The sequence below is a fragment of the Falco punctatus genome (genome assembly GCF_963210335.1).
Source record: "Falco punctatus genome assembly, chromosome: 5".
Classification (NCBI taxonomy): Eukaryota; Metazoa; Chordata; class Aves; order Falconiformes; family Falconidae; genus Falco; species Falco punctatus.
The window spans coordinates 5,014,255-5,037,139 of record NC_137584.1 but is presented as its reverse complement, the minus strand read 5'-3'; the positions used below and the strand labels follow the sequence as shown (position 1 = coordinate 5,037,139).

General features: G+C 44.1%; 1 protein-coding gene across 3 annotated transcripts; it reads left to right on the top strand.

Moving 5' to 3' along the window:
• The first annotated feature begins 58 nt into the window (after positions 1 to 58).
• GJA10 (gap junction protein alpha 10) lies at positions 59 to 22,595 on the top strand. Of its 3 annotated transcripts, none has more exons than XM_080389379.1 (2): positions 59 to 4,376; positions 7,672 to 22,595. In XM_080389379.1, exon 2 carries the CDS (start codon positions 7,688 to 7,690, stop codon positions 9,278 to 9,280), a length of 1,593 nt encoding a protein of 530 aa, XP_080245505.1. In that variant the 5' UTR covers positions 59 to 4,376; positions 7,672 to 7,687; the 3' UTR covers positions 9,281 to 22,595. The 3 variants fall into 3 exon arrangements, with proteins under 3 accessions (XP_080245505.1, XP_080245506.1, XP_080245507.1); XM_080389380.1 differs by having other exon boundaries at positions 59 to 8,207; positions 8,307 to 22,595; XM_080389381.1 differs by having other exon boundaries at positions 59 to 8,989; positions 15,406 to 22,595.
• The last annotated feature ends 290 nt before the right edge of the window (positions 22,596 to 22,885 follow it).

Sequence of the window (22,885 nt, the reverse complement as noted above, 5' to 3'; positions counted from 1 at the left end):
TCGTGGGTGTGACTGGATCAGAAATTGGACAATTTCACAAGCGACATAAAACTTTTAAACCTTTATGAATTAGAACCTACAGCTTTTCTCTTGTTTTTCTAGAAGCGTTAGGTTAGTGCTGAGTGGAACATTACGAAGGAGAAAGACCTTTTTTCATCCAAGGCTTTTCATTGGAAGAGTGTAGATGGCAGCTCTTCGAGAGTCTCGCTCCGGTTTGCTATTGAAGGATAGGTCTGCTTTGATCCTGCACGTACTTTTACAGGATTCAGTTTAAAAATTCTTAATGGATGTGAGTATTGGAAAATTTTCCAAAGTGGACATACAGAGAGCAAGATTTATGGAGATGTGCATAACAGGGAAATCATAGAGCATCGGGTATTGAATCTTGAGGGATTTTCTCTAAAGTGCCAGCTAACTGTCTACATACAGCTGCTGACTGGACTGAAGGCATTTCTCTTAGGTGTCAATCTAGGAACCCACAGCTATTTCCATTAAGTCTTTCCTCTAATTGTCTTCACTCTAAAGCCAGCTGCAGAATAATCTTTAGCAATTTGTCTTCATAAAGGGAGGCAGCAGTAATAAAGCATGCCAAGGAACAGGTTTAAGGATTTCTTAGTAGAATGTAAGAAATCAATCAAGAGGCATTTCAGGAGCAAAATTGGCTTCGATAGGAAAGATGAATAATGTTTCAGTGGTGGCTGGCACATCCTCTCCCATCGGAGTCTGGAAGTACTGTGCTGTGCCACTGAAAGCAACCCCATCTGAGTCACAAGAGATAACATGGGGAATAAAATGAACAGAGAAATACTTGTAACAGAAAGTAAGTTGCACAGGTCTTGTTAAACTGAAGAGGCCAATGGTTTGTATCTGTGAACCTGAACAGTTGTCCATGTTATTAGACTAATTAGTATGGGTCTTTGATAATTAGCCCAGTCCAAATCTGTGCAGCTAGTCTAGTACCGGTAATGTTCATCTGTAGTAAAATGGAAAAATCTGCAAGTTCAAGTGAGGTGACTTTTTTTAATAAACAAAGGGGTTTCTAGTCAGTCCAGTTACACTGTGTGTGGAGTGGTTTTGGCTAAAGGTGCTAAAATTCTGCAGTCTCATCCTGGCATTTCAGTGTGCCTGTACCCGAACTGCTTCAGCCACAGCCTGTTGTTCAGCTCGCTGTTCCACATGCATTGGCTTCAGGGTTTTATGGTGGGTTTGGTGAGATGGCAGAAAGCATGCGCTCTTTGAAGTGGTTTTGACCCTGTAATGTTAGCTGGTTTGAATGTCAGAATGGTAATACATTAGTACAAGGAAATGCTCCTGTCTGTGTTATAAGAAGATTACAATTAGTTCCCATACGTATCCTTTTCTGGTTTTCAAATGTGTGAATCCCTGACAAGATCAAAAGCTGTAATGCTCTAAAAAGTGGGTTTGGACCTAATACCTTAAGAACTTGTTTTGTAATAGCTGCCACTTATGATTTACATGCTGTCACAGCCCAGACGTAGTAAACGCCCCGTACTGGCTTTGGATACTGGGGTTTAATGAAGAACCAGCGCGAGACTAGAGCTTTTGCCCTACTTGGTTTTCTCCAACTCTTGCCCCAGCACTATGGGCCCTCTGCTTCCCAGCAGGGCGGTTGCTTCTGGTCCGGGAAGGTCAGGCATGAAGTTGTGCTGGTTCACACTGTGCCACCGCTCAGTTACCTGTCTCAGGTGTCACTGGCCAAGGTCCCATCTCTGATCCCCAGGATATTCCACCCCCCTCCCCACACTGCCCGTTAGCATTCACACTGTAAGCTGATTATGGCAGGTGCTTGTAGCAAGGAAGCGTCCTCAACCTCCACAAATCCTTGCTCGTCTCCAAATGCAAAGGACTACACTGCGCTCCTGTTCTTCATCCCGATTCCTGCCACCGCCCCAGTGCCTCAACCCTGTTTCCCTTCCGCATACAATTAATTGTATCATCCATTAATAAGTTTGCATGAGCAGTCCTTTAGCAACGCCAGTTGTTCTGCTGTGAAAGCTGAAACACAGCAAATTGTCCCTAAGCAGCCTACTGTCACGTCCACTGTCCCCTGAGAAAACCAAAACCTTAAACCCAAGTTACGCTGAGGGCAGCCCGAGGTAGGCAGCCTGTGGTGCTGGCGCTGCGGCCTGCCGAGCGGAGAAGAGGTGAGCTGGGCCAAGAGCAAGCTGCTTCTGCAGTAAGCGACAAAGCGTGTTCTCCCGAAGGGGTGAGTAAGTCACAGGTGCTGCAGCTCTTGCTCAGTTCTCAAGTTGTCACAGCGAGGAGCAGAGCTGAAGAGGTGGTGGGGTTTAACCCCAACCAGTAACTAAGTACTAGGTGCCTGCTCACCACCTCCCCCAGGGGGATGGGGAGGAGAATCGGGAACAGGAAGGAATGTGAAACTTGATGATTGAGATAAGAACAATTTAATAATTGAAATGAAATGAAATAAAATAATAATATTTATAACAATTATAATGAGAAGGAAGGAGAAGGGGAAAGGAATGAAATCTAAAGGGAAGGGAGAAAACAAGTGATGTGTGACACAATTGCTCACCACCCGCTGACCGATGCCCAGCCAGTCCCCAAGCAGCGATCGCCAGGCCCTGGCCAACTTGCCCCAGTTTATATACTCAACGTGATGCCGTATGGTGTGGAATATCCCTTTGGCTAGTTCAGCTCAGCTGTCCTGGCCGTGTCCCCTGCCCGTTTCCCGTGCCCCTCCAGCCCTCCCGCCAGCAGGGCCTGAGAAACTGAGAAGTCCTTGGCTCAGTAGAAACACAACCCAGCAACAACTGAAACCATCAGTGTGTTATCAAGGTTATTCTCACACCAAATCCAAAACACAGCACTGCACCAGCTACTGATAAGAAAATTAACACTATCCCAGCTGAAACCAGGACAAGAGGGTGCTCCTGAGAGACACCTGGGAGCTGTGGAAGCTGCTGGAGATACTGGGCCAACAACACCTTCTGGTGAGGCAGCACAGGGCACCCAGGCCTGAGCTGAAGCTCAGACAACTGTAGCAGCAAGGTAAAGCCTTAGGGCTTTGTGACCGACTTCGGAGAGAAGAGGCATGAAAATAAAATGCCAGCAGTGTACATGGGCTTGAGAGAGCACGAGAGCATATGGATGAGAAAGGCCTGTGGAGGTCTGGGTGGTTTGGATTAACACGTCTCTCAGGAGTAGGAACTGTAGTGCTACTGCCCCTAAAGCAAACATAACATGCATAAACCATGCTGCTGGTGCATTAGACTGGGGCTAGAGGAACGATGCTGTGTCCCTTCACCTGCTGCAAGGCAAAGCTCTGAAGGCACGGTTAAACAGGACTTTAGGGGACACAAGTACAGCTTGTGCAAGACAGAAGGATGCACCGGTACTTGCATCTGAGATAGATGAACCAAAGAAGAGGTGGGGGTAGTGTCTTTTGAGAACTGGCCACCAGTTAGTGGGAATACCTTTAGGCAGAAGAGACTGAAGTAGAAATCAGTCACACCTCTTACAGGACAAAAGAAAAGGGGCGGAATTTCTGGAGCAAGAGAGGAAAAAATGGGTATTTGGGATTTCCATAAAATTTAGGCCTAGGCAGCAGAAGCTCTTAGGATCAGAACCTCAGCTCTGTTGGCCCAGATTTCTCACAAAACTCCATTTTGGCAACTCACCTTCCTTTTTTAAACCTTGTCTCTGATTCTGAATGGGCTTGGGGATGGCACTTTAACCCAACTGAAGAAGGGTTACTGTGCCAAAAGCCTGTGTTTCTAACCGAAGACTCGAGTCTCGGTCCCAGTGGCCTCCATTTCCAAAGACTCAGTCTAACGCATCCTAAATTAACTCACCAGGCAACAGAGTATGAAATCGGACATGACCGATCGATCCCCGCGCATTGATTCAAAGCGAAACTAATGGAATGTAAAGAAAATGTAAGACTCTATTGTACAGTAAAGGCTGCCTATTTAGACATTTTACCAACAAAAATTCATTTGAGAGCTGGGTGGAGGCATAATGTTTGAAGAACCAACTAAAACAAGGCGTAGGGACATTGCAAACTATTGCTGTACAGATTGAGCCTTGAGGGAATGGCTTTGTTAGATGCCACTGACTAAAATAATTGCACGATAATTTTGGCTAGGGGCACCATCCTATCATCTGATGATTTTTAAACCCCGCACAGATAGTTTAGACTGAGTGATCTTGGCATCCAGCTACAAAGAACCGAGAAGTCCGCTCAGCATACCACGTCTATGCTTTGGCTCTTGAAAAAATAAAAAGATGTCCTAGCACTGTCGAAGGAAGGTCTCTGAGCTGTAGCAATCGGCAGTGCTGCGTGCTCCTTCTGCAATACTCTAAGATAGACTAACCAAGGGCTTTCTCCTAAGGTAAGCGGCAGAAAAATAATTCTTCCTAGGGCAGTACGGAGCAGGGAGGTCCCTGTCAGCCTCGAAGCAATGAGAATTAAACCCAGGAGTATTTGCACCTTAGCATTTAACTTTTCCTGACAAGAAATTTAAGATTTAACTCTGCTTTTTCAAATCACAGCTGATGAAAACCTGGCATAAATTTAATACAGAAGTGATTTGAAGAGTGGCAAATAATCAAAAAACTTTAAAATAAAAAGTAGCAAAACTGAGAAATAAACTTACAAGAGAAATGGTGGGTTTCCATCTCGTTCTAACTGATGACATGCATGAGTTTTTATTGTTTTAAATAACCATTTAAACATATTTGGACAGACACAAAGGTCGTCAGATGGTATAATGAGAAATATCTCAGGTATGTATTATCTATACTAAAAATGGTATCTTTTTAATATACTAGGCTAGTATACCAGAATGCTAGAATTTCTAGTCTATTAGTAGACTGGAAATAATGATATCATTGATATTTCAGATTACTCTCCTACAGTGAACTGAAATACTATGTTACACAGAACTCAAATAAGACGAGGGAATGGAAAGATGGAAAAGTTGGAAGCACATTGCTATGACAAGGTTGTAAAGTATTTTGGCTGATTTCTTAGAAACCCTGGCTTTTGCGGCTCTAGATTAACTTCTTTATACACAACATTACCGTGTCAATATTTATACTGTGGTTCTACCAGTGCAGGCTTGAGGGAAGGTGTCTTGGTATAATAAGCTCACTTAGAGAGTGAATTAGACCATTCCTACAATTACTGTCCCCTGTTGCCTGCTATAACGGAAAGGTGAGGACAGAATTGTTTAAATACTGGTAGAAGCAACCTAAGAAACAAACATCTGGAGAGTCAGTGATATGTTTATACTCCTCTTCTTGTCCTCTCTTACCCCGAATGGTTACATTCACTTTCTGTTCCAAAACGGGCAATGGTAATTCCTACTGCTAGAGGAATGCCAGCATTTCACCTCTGGGATTAAAACATGTCTCCTTTCCCTTTTATTCCTGCATTTACATTTTAGCATGTCACTTGGTTTTGTTTTGTTTGGTTTGTTGGTTGCTTTTTTTGTGTGTGGAGTCTATGAGTTTCAGTGAGGGATCAGCCATTTAGCAGGCAGCAAATATACCCAAAGCTCCTTTGCTTGACTGTTGTGTTGACACCATTCAGTCACCTTTCAGGGGAAGCGGCACAGAGCAGTCAGCAAGTGTCACCCACTTCTGCTTGGCTTCTTGAGTACTCTGGGTTTGGGAGCTTGCTCTGTGTAAACCTCTACTTCTTGCTTTACTGAAGGTGAACTATTCTGTATCAGGACTTCCAAGCTTGGAAAAACAGATTGAACATTGTTAGCTTGAGATGTAACATTTTTCAGCAAATATTTTAATGTAGAATCGTAGAATCATTTAGGTTGGAAACAACCTTTAAGATCACTGAGTCCAGCTATAAACCTAACACAGCCAAGCCCATGACTAAAGCATGCCCCTAAGTGCCACAAACGTCTTTACGCCCACCCAGCCTACAACATTGCGATGATTTGATATCTGCTCTGAATAAAATCCGTATGAAGTCAGAAGATCTGCCATAGTTTGTTAAAGATGAGGAAAATGGACTACAATAATTCTTTCTGAGGGTTGGTTTGTTTTTTTTTCCCATGTATCTTGTTTCATTGATATACAAGGGAGAGAATGAGCAGGGAAAGAAGATATTCCAGGAGCATCACAGCACCAAAGAAATTGCTAGACTAGCTAAGTTTCCTCAGCCAGTTCCCAGTGTCAAAAGAGAAGTTCATTGTGAAAATTCAAATTTGAAGAACCCCCCCCAAATCCCAGAGATGTAATAATAAAGTCTGTAGAATGGCTATGCAGAGAATGTTGACACTCTTGGTTACAACTGAAAATCTTTACTTGCAGTGTGGATAAATACAGCCTCAAAGCAGAATTGTATTACGCGGGATCATACCATGAGCCATAACCAAGCCTTACTGCTAATGGTGGTATCACCCAGCTGTGCCATCAATTACAATTACGTTACGATTTTGGGTACTGTAACGAGCCACTCTCAAAAAAAGCTTAGAAATTGCACTTTCCTAAAGGCTGTGGTTTAGTGTAATTTGGGAGACTTTGAAAGTACAGTAACATAAAAAAAAAAATCAAGTGCAAACCCTAAGGTAGATATCATCCCAGATGCTTTCAATATTTTATTACCACATTAGCACATTAGCAGAGAAAATTCCAGGGACACAACACCGGACATGCGGTGCACTCACAAACAAATACCTTATGTTTCAATTCCCCACATCACCTGAGGCTCCTGAATAGTTTCCAGAGAAGGGGCTTGGAAACCAAGCGTCTGGCAGCAGAATGTAGATCATTTTGCTGGTAAATCAAAGACGTTCTGGGAAAGTGGTAGTTAGAAAGATCATCTCACACTCACAGCTAAAAACCTCCACATCACTCCAGTGTGTAATCCCTGTTTTATTTATCTCATATGTTGAAATTCATAATTAAGACAAAGTCTTGGCGATTCAGTAAGACTTTAAATGCATAAAATTAAAGATTTTAATCCTAGAAGCACTCTTAGTTTATTAACTTAGTTATCCTAGCACTGAGAGTATTTACACATGCACAGTTATGTGTAAATTAACTATGTATTTTTAGTTTTAGGAATCTGAGTGAGAAACTTGTTAATTGTTATCCTGGTAGATGGGAAAATATTGGATGTGTGGCACTGATAATGCTACTACCTTGGGGTAAAAAATGAAACATTCTTCTGTCACAGAGAAGGATACTTCTCAAAACTCTATCAAACAAATGAAAGCCATGAGCATTTTATGTTATGGCAAAACTATGGCAAAACCATAGACAGTGGAGTGGAGTGAGTGTAGAACTAAACTATACGTGGCAAAGGATTTGTGTCTTCTTTCCTAGTGGGAAGAAAACAGTGCAAAACTGTAGGAAGTTAAGAAGTACTGTTGCTTACAGCTTAAATTAAACTCTCTTAAGCTTAAAATAATCTCATATTTGCATCTTTCACCAGTACTCCTGAATTCTGCATTCATTTAAAGAGCCATTAAGTGAAAAATAATGAACTTCTAAGAGCTGTCTTGCTCAGAAGACTGTATATCAAAGATCATTACAAAATAAAATAAAAAATAAAAAAAACCCAAAAAAACTCCAACCCAACCAGCCTGAACCAACTAAAAAGGGCCATTTCCAAAAGAAATCCAGTATTGTATTAAATGAACATCCGTTTTTGTATTTCAGGTATGAACTTTTGGCCATGGGGGACTGGAACCTGTTGGGCAGCATCCTCGAAGAAGTGCACATCCACTCCACCATAGTTGGCAAGATCTGGCTCACGATCCTATTCATATTCCGGATGCTGGTGCTGGGCGTGGCTGCCGAAGACGTGTGGGACGATGAGCAGTCTGAGTTCATCTGCAACACAGAGCAACCCGGCTGCAGCAACATCTGTTATGACAAAGCCTTCCCCATCTCCTTGATCAGGTACTGGGTACTGCAGATCATATTTGTCTCTTCTCCATCGCTTGTTTACATGGGCCACGCGCTCTACAGATTACGGGCTCTCGAGAAAGAGCGACAGAGGAGGAAGGGCCACCTGCGGGCTCAGCTGGAAGACCTGGAGCCCACGTCCGAGGAACACAGGAGAGTGGAGAGGGAGCTGCGCAAGCTGGAGGAGCAAAAGAAGGTGCACAAGGCACCCTTGAGAGGCTCCCTGCTGCGCACCTATATCCTGCATATCCTGACCCGCTCGGTGGTCGAAGTGGGCTTTATGATAGGTCAGTATCTTTTGTACGGGTTTCACATGTCCCCCCTTTACAAATGCACGCGCCCCCCTTGCCCTAACACGGTGGATTGTTTTGTGTCCCGACCCACAGAGAAGACCATCTTTATGGTCTTCATGAACAGCATCGCCGCGGTCTCCCTGTTCCTCAACATCCTAGAAATCGCCCACCTGGGCCTCAAGAAGATCCACAAGAGCCTGTGCGGGCGGCCGCGGCGGCCGGCGGGCCCCGCCGAGGAGGACACCGGCCTCTACCCGCCCCCGAAGGGCCCCGCGGCGCCGCCCCGCCCGCCCGGCGCCGCCTCCCCGCCGCGCCCCGCCGCCGCCCCGCCGCCGCCCCACGCGCCCGCGGCTCCGCCGGGCAGCCAGCCCCGCGGGGAGCTCTGGCCGCCCCGCCGCCGGCACGGCGCGGCGCAGCACCACGGACAGCAGCCGCGCTCCTCCAGCAGCGAGGAGGCGCCGCGGGCGGCGGGCGGGGCGGCCGCCTCCCGCCGCTCGCCCCGCAAGCGCAGCCGGGTCAGCGTCTGCCGCGACCTCGACGAGCAGCGCGGCGACTCGCCGGACAGCGGGCACTGCCCGGGCACCCGCAAGTCCAGCTTCCTCTCCCGCGTCCTCGCCGGCAGCCGGGCGGGCAGCGACAGCGAGAGCACCGCCTCCCGCGGCGGCTCCGGGCCCGGCTCCGGCCCCGGCTCCGGCTCGGAGGGCAAGCGCGGCGAGGAGGGCAGCTCGCCCGGCGGCCCGCCGCCGCCCGCCGCCGTGGGACGCCGCAAGTCCATGGCAAGTAGCGCCCCGCGGCCGCCGGGGGAGCCCGCGGGAGGGGGGCGGTGGGGGGGGCGGGGCCGGGCGGGCGAGCCCCGGGGCCGGGAGGCGGGGGCAGGGCTTCCGAGCGGCCCCCGCGCCCTCCCGCACCGAGCGCAGCTCCCGCGGGCTCGGCCGCCCCCGCGGCGCGGGCAGGAGCGCCACGGGGAAACTGCGGCGCCCCGAGCGTCCCCCGGCCCCCGCCTCTTCGCGCTCCGCATCGGGTCGCGGGGACTGTCCCGGGGCCACTCGCGCTGCCTGACACCCTGAGAAAGCCCGGAGCCTCGGGTGCGTGGGGTTCAGGTTCTCTAAGCCCCGGGGGGAGGGGGGTGTTCTCCCAGAGGTGGCCACCGAGTCGAGCAATTGCTCAATGGATAAACGAGATCTACGCACGGAACGCCAGGTCATTGCGATGCTAGAGCCAACGACCACAGAATTCCCTTTTCAGCAGCTGTTCCTGTTCTTTGGCCACACACTCTAAGCTTGCTTACAGTCAGTGCTGGTAAGGTGTAGTGCTTGCATTCAAGAACCAACGAGTCTGGTTTTATTACAACTACATTGAATTCTGATTTCCCCAGATTGCAGGATTTGTCCTCTGAGAGCAAAAAAGCTCCTTTACAAATGCTGGCAGGAGCAAGCCCTTAAAAGCCTTTTTATAGGGCATGTAAGAAACGGGAGATTACTTCACGCACTACTCAAAGTTATAGATTCCATTCAATTTTTTCTCACTTTTCTTTAAAGTAAACACTTTTCCTAAATACAAAACAAACAAGCCCAAGAAAACAAGCAAACAAAAAACTTCAAATCTTGTGCGGCAAGAAGCAGAAGGCACTCTTACATGTTGCTCTTCAAAAGACCGTTTGTGGGTTCCTGTTTTCATGGAGTTGTAATTTCTACAATACATAGGCAGCATCAGCCATGTTAAGTTGTCACTTGGATGCGATTTAACCGCTTTCTGCTTCAATGCTTCTAATACAGGGAGAAGACCTAGAGTCCAATCTGTCGATCTGCTGATTTTTGATAGTCAGATAAGAAGGCTTTTTAAGAAGGTGAAAGGCAAAAAGTTATTCAAGCGAGACCGAATTTCAGCAGCACCCTGTTGAGAACTCCCAGAAGTTGCCTGGCAGCTTTTACTGTTTAATGACAATGACGCTATCTTCCAGGGAGCTCTCGCAGAGAAATACAGTCAGTTTGCAAAGCAATGCCATTACTCTTTAAAGTAACACCTCTGGCATGCTGCCTTTGGGTACCATTGTGCAGGGGACTGCTGGAAGCGTTTTAAGATATGACTCATGTAGGTACATGACCTGTTGCTTCCTGCTTACTACACACGTGATATTTTAAAGTAAAGGTGCTTCTATGTACAATTGACTCAGGATTTTGGCAAATGCTTTTTACTGTTAGCATTGCTATGGCAGTTTGCGAATACAGATTTCAATACACAAATATGCTGGTGCATCAGAAAAATGTTGAATCTGGGCATTAAAACGTGTATATCCTTCTACTCTGTATTTCCCAGTTCCTATATTCACTATTTAATTCTGGTTGTCGAAGGCACTCAGCATTGGTCTGATATGTTTTAATTTGACTTCCAGGAAATAATCATCATGTATTAATGTTCAGATAAAAGAAAAATATATACGATTAGGTTTATCTGTGTGACAGGAACATTCAAAAATCGGTGATCCTAAAGTATTTAAAAGGAACTATTTAAAAAATTCCAACTGAAGCACACCAAAAAATATTATCTACTACCATGCCTGATTAATAGCGACTTGCAACAGTAATGCAGAGAAAGGACAGATGTTTTTTAAGATAACAATGAATTCACATGCACAAATGTTTTCTAAACAGCCAAAATGCAGTCTGTTCTAACCTGGCTCTTACTAATCTAAGATGGATAGCCAAATGGAGCAAAATCATAGTGGAATTCACAATGTTCTTCCATTTTCTTTGATAACTTTCCCAAACTATCATTTTTAGTTCCATACTCTCTTTCCTTTCATCCATACAGTTCTGCCAGAATTTGTCTGTAGCATTCTTTGCATTAGCTCAGTGAGAGAGGAATATCAACTCAACATTGAAATGATCACTTTCTGTACCTCAACTACCATTCTAGCAACCTCTAAACACATACCCACACTCCGTGCTAAGACAGCAGGACAACTGCAACTGCCCACAACCACCATAGCTTTCTTAGCTCATGGAAAATCTCAAAGCTACACAAAAAAAAAAAAAAAAAAAAAAAAAAAAAATCAGTGCATCTGATATTGCAAGAGTCTGCATACAAGTCAGCCGAATCCCATGAGCCATAGCAATGAAAGCACCAATCAGATCTAATAGTATAGTTAGGGATGCTTGACTTTCAGCCAGTGATGAGATGTTTTTCTGGAGCAATATTATCAATACCATTTCCACACCAAACCTGAGTGTCTAACAGGTAAATAATTATTATTAGGGAGAGCTAAATGTTGTCAGAATTACCCCTCATAATGTATTGATCAAACCATGAAGACTAGGTGGTGGATAGTAGTTGCCCAAGTGATTTTTTTCCAAGGAAGTACAAAACTGCGTCCCTCAAGGAGAACAGGAAATTCTTCTTAGGACTTCCTCTTTGGAGTCCTAAGGATTTGAAAGATTTGAAAGATTGGAATTTGAAAGATTGCTTTGGACTCTTAAGAGAGAATGCATTCAGTCTTTCACTGAAAACCCTCACGGAATGGCTCAGTAGGATATTGAATGCAAAATGCATATTTGGCATGAGGATTCCTCAGCTTTTTAGACTTTGGTTCAAACCAGACAAGCTGTATACATAAAGGAGGAAAAGCCCTTCCCACGGGTAGGATTTGTACAAGCCAACCATGTCTGTCCACAATGCAAACTAACAAGGCTGTTTAAAACTTCCTTCTCTGGAACTGATGGAGGTGAAGAGCCATTTCTTTATTTCATTCATGTCCAATTGGCATAAACCCTTGAAAAAATCTTTACGCTCCAACTGTTTAGTTTTAGACCCAAACCGCTCACTCTTCATACTCTTCAGTTCCTTGGTCATTGCATTATCCAAAGTCATCCATTATTCAGATTGGGAAGCAAAAAATGAGAGAAGCAGATTATTGGGTTAAAGGCTTCTCAAAGAGACTCTGACCCATCGGGGAAAAAATCTTTTCCTTGAGCCACCGCTGGTCAAACTTTAGATGTACTAGGTTTTGAGGACAGACCGCCAAAACTGGACCTTCATTGCATCAGGGAAGGTACACAGCAAAGCATAGGAGGAATGAGTCACTGCATGACATGACGGTAATTTCCAACTGATTTCAGTCTACCTAAACACAATGACCAGAGCATCACCAGCTACACAGGTGAGCTAATCCCAACTCCCTGGATACCTGGGATAAATAACGTTACAAAACTCTATATTGACAGGGGAATTCAGCATCTGTGTACAGCTGAAAACAGGCTGTCTGCAAGCCTCCAGACCCTTGGTCATGAGGGATGCAGTCAGCATGCCTTGAAGTGATACTGAACAAGTTGTTCACTGATAACTCTCCAAGCTAATAATTTCCAAGGCTTACTTAGGGGATACATCTTAAAGAATATATGGTATCTTATCTTCTAAGAGATATTGTGGGCACACACATAGTTCTCCCTAAGTTTTGCATCTCTTGCCACATTTTAACTTTTATTTGAGGGGAGCAAAGTTATGGAGTGAAGGGGCACCTTCTACATGGTGCTGGGCTGCCAGCCTCCCTTTGGCAGGCAGGCCTTCAATGGCTGCTTTTCGCACACAACGCAGTGAAAAGAGCTGCGCTGAATTTACTGTAACTACAATCACAAAGGACAGCTGGGAGCTGGATTCACAAAGGTGTGTAAAAATTACGCTGCTGTCAATAGGATGCTCGGCATGAATGACATCATGAGAAAAAAGCCTCATAATTTGAACCAGCCAGGCACTTGACTGGTGCATGATATGTTTTTAAGTCTGATAAAAATAATAGGCTGATGCAGTCAAAGGTCAGTATATAGTTAGTACAAATAAAATCTGTGCTCTCTTGAAAACAGGCAGGGCCAGGAATTACAGCCTATAATAGGCACCTAGCGCTCAGAGCGTTGTGCTAAGGGGCATTGGCTTACTGCCTCAAGTGTGCAGGATTGTGTGAAGCCATTGGGACCATCGAACAACTCTCTGGAGGGATGAAAAGGAAAGATCTGAGCACTCCAACTGAACAATTAGAGAGGGAGAGAGCTTTACTTCCAAAGCCACCCTTTGCCAGAATCAAGCAAACTTCCTCCTTGGCTTTTTTCTACAAACAAAAGGAGCAATTGCAGAACATCAGAAAGCTCAGCTGAGCATGGCCGCAGCCTGGCATTGCATCTCCAGAGCGTCACAGTGTCATCACAATTCAACAGCTGAATGCAAATGTTTCTGCAAAAGCTGGAGGCTGTGTGATATTTCATTGCTAGCTGTGTCTGAAGCCTTTTGCTAACTGTGTCTCTCCCCACCTTTCTAAAGCAGAGGACTCCAGCTGCATGCTGCCTGAGCATGTCCAGCATCGGTTCTTTCTGGCCTATGTACAATAGTTTCCTAAAGAATCCTAAGGTGTGTTGTAAAACCTATAAGCTTTAATTTGGTTAACTGGGACTGGAAGTATTTACACTAGATTTGTAACTTTTCTCACAAAGGCACCATCTTTCAGATGACTTGGGGCATTTGCACCCTAAGCCTAAACCTGCACTGAGACAACTACTGTGCCAGGCCTCTTGCTAGAATACCCAAAGATACACCAAGAAGATGGGGAGACTTGACATTATCTAATGGTTGTGCCTTTTCGTTGAGCCAAGGTAACTTCCTGGAATCGCAGAACAAAATTGGACATCATTAGAAGTTTTATAATATCCTTAGCGATATTTTAGCTCTCCTGGGAAACCAAAATTACTAGATCAAGGTTTTCAGAAAGAATTAGGCATTTTAGGAACTCAATTTCAGATTTTTGTTTTTTTCAAGAGTGCAGTTTTCCTCCCCCTCAAGTCCATTCCTTATTCTTTAGCCCACCCTCTCCTCCAGAGACCCCGATGCTTTCAGAGTGCCATTTCTTTCAGTCTATATTTTTGGCTACGAAGTAATGGAAGTACCTTTAAAAGCAAGGCCCCCTCCTCATGGTGAATGAGGGGGATAAAGCTGCTGCTGAAGCAGCTGGTAAAGCTGATACTCTCAGCTCACAGAATTGGACTGAAATAGGGCTGCTGATTTTATTCATTTGCAGAAAAGAAATCCTGGCTCTGTCAAAGCTGGGGAAATTTTACAATTCACTGCGTCCAGTTTCCCTCACTGCATTGCTTTTTTATTCCTCTGTGCTGTTCAGTTCTTTTTCTACTTCTCAATTCTCCATTCAGTCTTTTACCCAGTGGGAAAATACTCCATAGTGAGCAGGGTATGAAAGAGAGAGCTGCTATTCAGCCTGAATGCTTGCAGTCTTCTCCAGAACAAGCCATGTTTACTCACCCTTTCAACACCACTTGAGGAATAAAAATATCCACTCATTTAACTAGCTGCTCACCCACTCTCGCTCCTGGGACTGGGACCAGTTTGATAAGAATGAATGTACATTGAAATAACAAACATGGTAAGTACAGAGGAGTGAGTTAGACAGCTGAGCTCCATCAGGAAAATCTACAGGTGGGGTAAGGGACTGGAAAAACTCTGTGTTCCTCTAGGATCTTAGAGAATCCCTAAGGGTAGGCACATTTACCTATTGGTAGCTACTGCTGGTTTTGTACAGTTTTTCTATGCAAACACCTCTTAAAAAGAAAAAAATCGGATTCCACAGTACTTGTATTTTATTCTGCCCTGGAGCACTCAGGAGAAGCTCGTGGTGGTGACACAGCCAATGTACCAATTAGCTGGCAAAAGCTACTTGATCGCCGATAGGTAACCAACCATTCACCAGTTGCACAAACACAGACACACTTTGGGGGCCAGCAGCAGCTGACAACTAATAAACCCCTCTGAGGATCTGTGCAGCAATGAACGGATAAGCTGGATTTTAGAAAGTGGAACTTGCTTAATTGAGTCCACCTTCGTATGGGTTTAAACCAACCAAAAACATACAAAACCCCTTAACATGTAAAGCAGGGGCTGTAGGATGGGTTCACCGATTTCAAGCCAGTTACTTCAGGGATTAATGTGTTTGCTTTGGTTTAAAAGCAAGGTGTTCCCCCTATCCCTCCCTTCCCCTTAGCACTGAACAAAGCCCTACAAGGTAAGTGTGTCGTCCGCTAAACACAAGATTCCCACCTTCCCGGGTATGTATGTGTTGAAGTTAATTACCATGATAATATTTCTTTTTCTTCTTCAAGCCAATTCAGCTTCATGCTTTCTTTCTCTTGTTATCTTTCAGAGCATGCTCCTAGAACTATCATCTATCATGAAAAAGTAATGACATTCTGAGAAGAAATAAACCAAGGGATTGAGCACAAACTGCCTTCAGCAGAGAGATAAAAAACAGATTATCTGTTGCTATGTTCCCCTCTCCTGCCACTATAATGCTAAATTTGTAATACAGTTTAAGAAAGCAAACGCTTTGTTCCTCTGTTTTATGCCAGTCCCAACCATATCATACTCTGATTGCTGGTGTTAATGGGCAGCTCACTCCACAACTCAAGATTTTTCTCCTGTAGACTGAGCTGGATCTGCTCAGTGTGTGCTGCCACCGCAGGAATAGCCTTGTGTCCTTGGGAGAACATTTTGGGATGTACAACTTGCTGTGCACGCTAGCAGTGCTCATATCAGAAACCAGCCTGATCTGTAGACCTTCAAGGTAGCGGAAGACCCAAGGCACCTACAAGAAAGGGTTAGTTCTATCTGAAAGTAGCCTGGAAGGCTACGTGGCCTCTGTCTCCCCAGACTTCAGCAGCTGATGAATAAAAGATGGAAGAAACGCTCAAGGAATCTGATGGGACAGAGAATTTAAGAGAGATAAAAAACCAGCTGCAGAATATGTTGCTGCTTGTCTGCCTGTGTTAACGCAGCCCTCAAGCTCCGATAGAGACTTCCCATGCTAATGTAGCCTCCTTGTAGCCAATACTTTCAGCTTCAAAACTGAAACTAAGTAAAATCAGGCGATTTATTTTGAAGTGCAAAACATCTGTGCTTCAGTTTGCTGTTCAAGAAGGTCTGCAAGGTATCACCTCAGGGTCATGAACAGCTTATTCCCTTAACTGCCTCATTAGTTCATACAGAGAAACTGAAAGAGAAGCAAAGCCAAAAAGAGCTCATTTTCAGTTTGCTAGGACAGACTAGCTCTGGAAGGTTGGATTTCTGGGTTGAATGAGGCCCGAGAAAGCAGTGCTTCCACTTGCGTATCTGTAAAATAAAGCACCTTCCTCTGACTGTCCCTGACCCTGTTTCTGGCCACATGCTTTTTGGCTGATTTTATATATCAAGCTTATCATAGCTCGCCTTTGCTATCACCACAACGGCAAGCGATGCTTGGAACAAGCTCATTTGCTATGCCCGTCTCCCTAAGCAGAAAAATCCACTGACTTGACACCTCTAAGGCAAGGTTAGAAAGAAAGCAGGACAGCAGGAAAAAAAAATATTCAAGCATAAAGATTGCCTGAGGTTACAGTGGATTTGTTCTAGTGTACATGATTTACATTCATATTCTGCCTCACTACAAACCCATTGACAGTTTGCCTGTGCATTTGTTTAGTATTTTAAGTCAAAAAAAAAAGAAATACTTAAGATGGTGGCCGTTAAGTGTCAGCAAGAACGGATCAGGGACGGAGAAACAGCTTTGCTGAAGTACATTCTCTACTGCCAGGCTATGAGTAGTAGATGTGGTGGATGCTCTGTCTTCTGACAGATTTGAGGGGGTGGGAAGCTTTCCTCATACATGCTCAACAGGAAGACAGAGAAAGCTGGGGAACTCTGGAAAGTAACATGTTCGGTTTTCTTCCATGAGAATTTTAAGACTGAAGAATCGCAGGCATGTGGCGGATGCAGTTTGCATCCCTATGGATGGTGGTCCAGGGCACACGATCTAGGGTTTCCTGTCTGGTGATTAAAAAGCCTGGGGACCTCCTTGTAGCAGCTTGCCTTCCTCGCTGCTCCCCGCAGCAGCATCCCAGCAAGTGTGTGGACCAAGGCAGGACAACTGGTCATGCCACTGCCCCCTTCCCAGGCCTCCTCCTGCCAAGCTGCTGAGCAGCTCTCAGGTTGTATCCAACCCAAGGACGGAGGTGGCTGACAATGCACCCTGCTGGACCCTGCACCCTGCATGTGGCAATAGCACCTAAAGGCTGCATGTGATTTTTTTGCTTTTCTGGATCTTCTGCAGTATAAGTGATGCCAATGGTCCATGGCATGAGTTCCTCCAAACGCTGCCTTATTTGGGTTACACACAGAGATTTTCAGCTATATTTTGTTTCTACAGAGAGCTCGCTCAATTTTTCTCAGGTTTTCAGCAAGGGGGAAACATACCCCAACCCCTCCCCTTGCCTCCCCCCACACACACTGACACTTCAGAAGACCAAAACAAAGACTTTGCAGAATTGCCTTAAGTCAAGCACTAGGGGATGGGTATAGATACAGCTTATTTGATCTTCCAAAGCAACTTACTTCATCTTCACAAAGAAAAACCCTCAGCTGTTCCTGCAGCAGATAAAGATAACTGGATCCCTGGATGAAAGATGACTAGTGAATTAGCAATGGAACCTTGTGAGTGGAGATCTCTTCATCAGTCCAGAGATTCACCGGGCACTATCAACCACATCCAACCTACCGCCACCCCCCCCACCCCACCCCCCCCCACCCCCCGGAATCTCGCCTACAACCTGCACATTAACTGAGCATCAATTTCAGAGTCAAGATGAGTCGATTTACAATACATAATGATATGTCTTTATTTCATCAACAGAAATGGTGTCTAGACAAAATTCAGTTAACACTAGCAATTCAAATGAATGAAAAGGGTCGGGTGGTTTTTTTTCATTTTTGTTTTTTGCACAATACTGTATTTACAATGAGTAAATGACATTTTAAATTCATTAGTTCATAGCAATGCTTTCTTCCAAAAAGGTAAAAATTCTTAGTTAACAGAGAGTAAGCATCAACAGCCACCTCATTTATTTATACAATAAAAATCACAAGAAACCACAGTCACCTAGAAAAAAAATAAAGACAAGCTTAAGAACTAGTACAATAAAATGATGCATTGAATTAAGTTACATTAATCGCATAGAATTTGTGTAAAAAGTATGTAGAAAAAACACCTGATGTAACCTGTTACAGTCATTGACCAGTTATGAGAGGTACAGAGGGTTATACAGGTAGATATGTGTGAAAACTGTCCATACTGTTTGACCTGGGGAGGAAGAGAAGAGGGGTTGCACCCCCTTGCATACACTGATAAAACCCTGTTTTGAATATGGCCTCTGAAGTTTGTAAGGCATATATAAGAGGTGCACTTGTAACCAACTGGTTCTGGAACAAACTCTTAGGGCATCCCCACCCTTGAAATCAAGGGTGATGCTTGGAACTACGAGTAAACAACCACGCATCGAATATCACCAAAGTGTTTAGTATCATTCCTGCCGGTCTGAGGGATCCAGATAGCTTCAGGCAGAGCCAACGCAGTAGTGAGAACAGGACTGAAACCATGCATGTTTCTCTCGGGTACATCACAAACGCAGGGGAACGCCGGCCTGCATGGGAGAACCCAGCCACAACCCCGGCGTGGGGCAGCTGCCCCCTCCTCTGCCCCCCTCCTGGAGGGTGGGCTCCTCTGGCCGCAGGGACGAGCCCAGCCGGCGACTGCAGCCCCTGCTCGGCTCCCTCCAGAACGGAGGGATCGGGATCGTTCGGGTCTGTAGCCTGGGACCGTCTTTGCTTCTAAGCAATCAATGAAATCAAACACTGCCAGTTGCCATTTCTATTTTAGGATGCTGGCTTCTTTCTGCCCTTCATTAGCCCAAAGGGACAACAGTGGCACTGCATGAACCAGGCAGTGACTTTCACCTACGGAAATGGCTCTGCCCACAGTCACCAAGATTTGCACAAGAACAGGAGTCATCTAACTGGCTTTTTAGCCGTTGTTGGGTTGGGGTAACAGCCTTATAAAAAGGCATTTTTAGCATTCCTTCCTGCCAAAAAGTGATTTTATTTGCAAAAATGGCAACATTATCCATGTAATACCTTAAAATGCATATCAATATTTGACTTCGATATAAATAACACCTATCTTGGTGGAGTGTAGGAAAATACTGTACACTTATAGTCCTTGCAAGTAATGCCATTAAAACTTTGAGAGTAAAGGGAATAATTATTCTACAGACCACCAACAATAGATCTTTTAAATATACACACAGTATTTGAACATATGCATATACACATATATTGTATTCTACAGCATCAGATCTGATGCCTGAGTCATGAAATACTCCAGGGAGTATTATAAATATACAAATATGTATTATAAACAGGAAAATACACAAACACACAGTCTGACTAGAATTATAGATGTATGTGTACAGTGTACATACACCCATTATATATATATATAGATGTAAAATTGACTTGGACTATGTTGGCAGAGACAAAACTGAAATGAAGTCAAAATCTGTTGAGAAAATTTCTAGCAGGAAAGAGAGCATAAGTTCTTTATGTTAATAGTTTTAGTTTCACCTCACTTCCGATAAAAATAAACCACTCCATACTTAGCAGATCCCATCCTCATGCAAAACCATCAACTCCACTGCTCATACGGAGCTAAACCTTCTCTAGGCAGCCCTAAAATAGAGACTTTTGAAATGCTGCAGCCTTGGGCCACAACCGTCACCCAGAGGTACCTCCAAATGCATCTCAGATCAGAAAAAAAAGGTGAAAGCAGTGCTCCTTATTGCAACAGTAGAGGACATGAAGTGGAGCAAAATGTGAGCTTGCAGAAACCTGGCAAACGTCTCACGGCAAAATTTACTCTGGGTCTTCTGCTCTGCAGACCCACCCCTCTCTCTCTCAACCACCACACCACAGCAGTGGATTACAGGACACAAGTGAGGATGTGGTGTTGATTCTGGAATTGCAGTGCTTCGCCGTGCTTTCTTCTAGCGGATCAGATTTAATTTTATTACAGGATTATAGTGATTCCAGCATGCAGATTTGTTTTATTTACTAGGCAATCATAAAGTTACATATTAAAAAAATCTAACTATATATCTAGGCATTTTAACTTCTATTTAAGCGCTCTTTAGAATACAGACTTGACAAAGTGTTGGACTCCAGATTAACGACCACACTATTAGCATTAATCATTTCTCTGGCAGCAGTTAATCCATTTAGCAAAGTTACACATCTAGTTCCCACTCTCCTTTTTAAAGAGAAGTAGCAGTTAGCATACTAATCACTGTGGCTTGCCTTTGCAGCACATTTTACTTCCTTGGGAAAAAAAATAATACAAGGATTAGATCCAAAAATATAGTGCATCTTAAAAGCAGCATATACCCTTAAAAAGACATTTAATAAATTACTTGTACAATATATAAAATAATAGTTTTATACTGCAGCATCAAACTCTGACGCCTGAGTCATCATGTTAGGAAGTCTGTGATATAAATACTGGGATCTCCTGATAACACAGCCAACATTTTTGCTTTTGTTTTGCTTGTTTTCTGTTTTGTTTTCCCTCTCATTTTTTTTCACTACCTTTTTGTTCCAGAATCAGCTTGCAAAGAGCTTTAATTGTGTCCAAGGCACCCCTAGAGAACGCAGAGAAACAAACACATTATATAGTGTAGTACTCACCCGACAAAGCGCAACAAGCCTAAATAAAATGAGGTTTCTTGGCAATACAAGTCTAGCAATGACAAAGGAAAAGGAGGACTAGATACAGACTGGACAAAGCTTCAGGGACTTTCACACCCATGGAGGTGGTGCAGTGCCCAGCGGGGAGATGCGGCGTCACCATGCCATTTCCAAGCAACACCTGACAGGACCGATGCTGCATGCATCCTCCTTGGCAAACGCAAAGAGATTCTTACTTAAGATCATGGTGACTGCTGGCCAAACTCTTACAATTCACAAATACTGCAGTGAGTTGTTTGGTTTTCTTTCTTTCCAACGGTATTCTTGCAGTCAGTTGTTCTGACCTCATAAGCCAAGAATGGCTGGGTATGGCAACTGGCGTCCAGGTCTGAAACTAATTCTCCCAATGTCCTCCTTTAACGTTAGTTCAGTAACTGCTCTGAGAGCCGCATGGTTTGGAATAGCAAAAAAACCTCAAAACAAAATAGTAACAAAAAAACAACGACCACCACCACCACCACCACCAAAAAAACCCCACTGAAAAACCATGATACATGTAAATATAAGAAGCAATGACATAAAATCAGCCACTTCTAATGGGAAAGAATGAAATCAAACATCCAGAAAAGCTCACGGGGGAGGGAAAGAGAGAGAGAGACGAGAGAAAGGTTGAGGAAGAGACACTTATTTGAGCAGTGGTTTTAAATATCAGTTCCCAAGGTAGAGGAAATCAAGATACCCAGCACCAGTATGAAGCCAGGTCAAACCTAAGAGCTGCAGCGCAATGGGTTGTGTGGGTGGGTTTTTTAATCCGTCGGAATGAGGTCAAGAGTACCAGTTGCACATGAGTTGTTAGTAGAGTAAATCTTCATGTCAGGAAGCAAGTTAAAACTTGGTTTTATACTCATAAAACATTCTATCTATTCATATATATATATAGGAGGTCACTTAAAAATAAAAAAGGCAACAGAAAAACATCTTTAAAATACTGTGTCAGTTGACCCTTCCCTCCCACCCGCCCCCAGCCCCTCCAAGTAGCTATGACTCTATAATGTGATTCACATTTAGTTTTAAATTCTAGCTTTCACCATGGTCTCATAGAAACAAAACTTCTCTGCGAAGCACAGAACTGCTTTGCAACGTCAACAAATTCAAAGGAAAATCAAATCCCCCTCCGCCGCCACAGAGCTTCTCAGTCAGTAACCTGCAAAAGATGGCTGGGAGGGGGTTCAGATATTTTTAGGTTAAGCTCTTTTAAAAAGAAAGGACGACTCCCCCCCCTTTTTCAACCGTGTGAACTAGGAGTTTATGGCATTTGTATATTTTCGAACATTTAAAGGTAAGGATTTTGTACAGTAATGATTAATACTTAAACATAAATATTCTCCTACATTATATACTAGCTTTTCTTTGTACATGCGGGGAAAAAAAGTATTTTCAACAAACATGGCACATGCTATATGCATTTCCTCCTCGGTAGCTTGGCTACAATAGTTTGGGCGAAGAGGATAAAAGCAAGACTTTGTGGCGAGTGGGCGACGGTCCATGAGCACAGTCTGAAGATGGAAGAAGTGGAGAGAGGGAGCTGATTCCTCCTCCAGGGTCAAGATGCTGATCTACTGAGTGCCTCCAAAAACCACCAGCGCACACCTCTAGTGTAAACGTTAGCACAGAAGACCACATTATCACTTAGTGCTTCTGAGAAGCTGCTTCCCCATACTTTTTTTTTTTTTTTTTTTTTAAATAGGTGTGAACAGCTGGTAATTTTTTTTCAGCGAGAACAAACAATATCAGCAAATACAACACCAGTAAAGCACATGACAGTTGTCGTCGATAAAGCCACGCAACCTGGCACACATAGGGCAAAGAACCACAAAATAAAAACTCAGTACATTTAGAATAATAATTATTAAAAAAAGCATTAGGAGGATGTTCTTCTGTCTACACTGTACATACAGATGTTATGCTTGGAAAGCTGCTGTCTCACACAGTCATAACATGAGTCAACATTGCTTAAGATACAAATCCAATACAGTTACAACTAAGCCAATTCACTGAGTAGTCTCCTTTGAGACAGC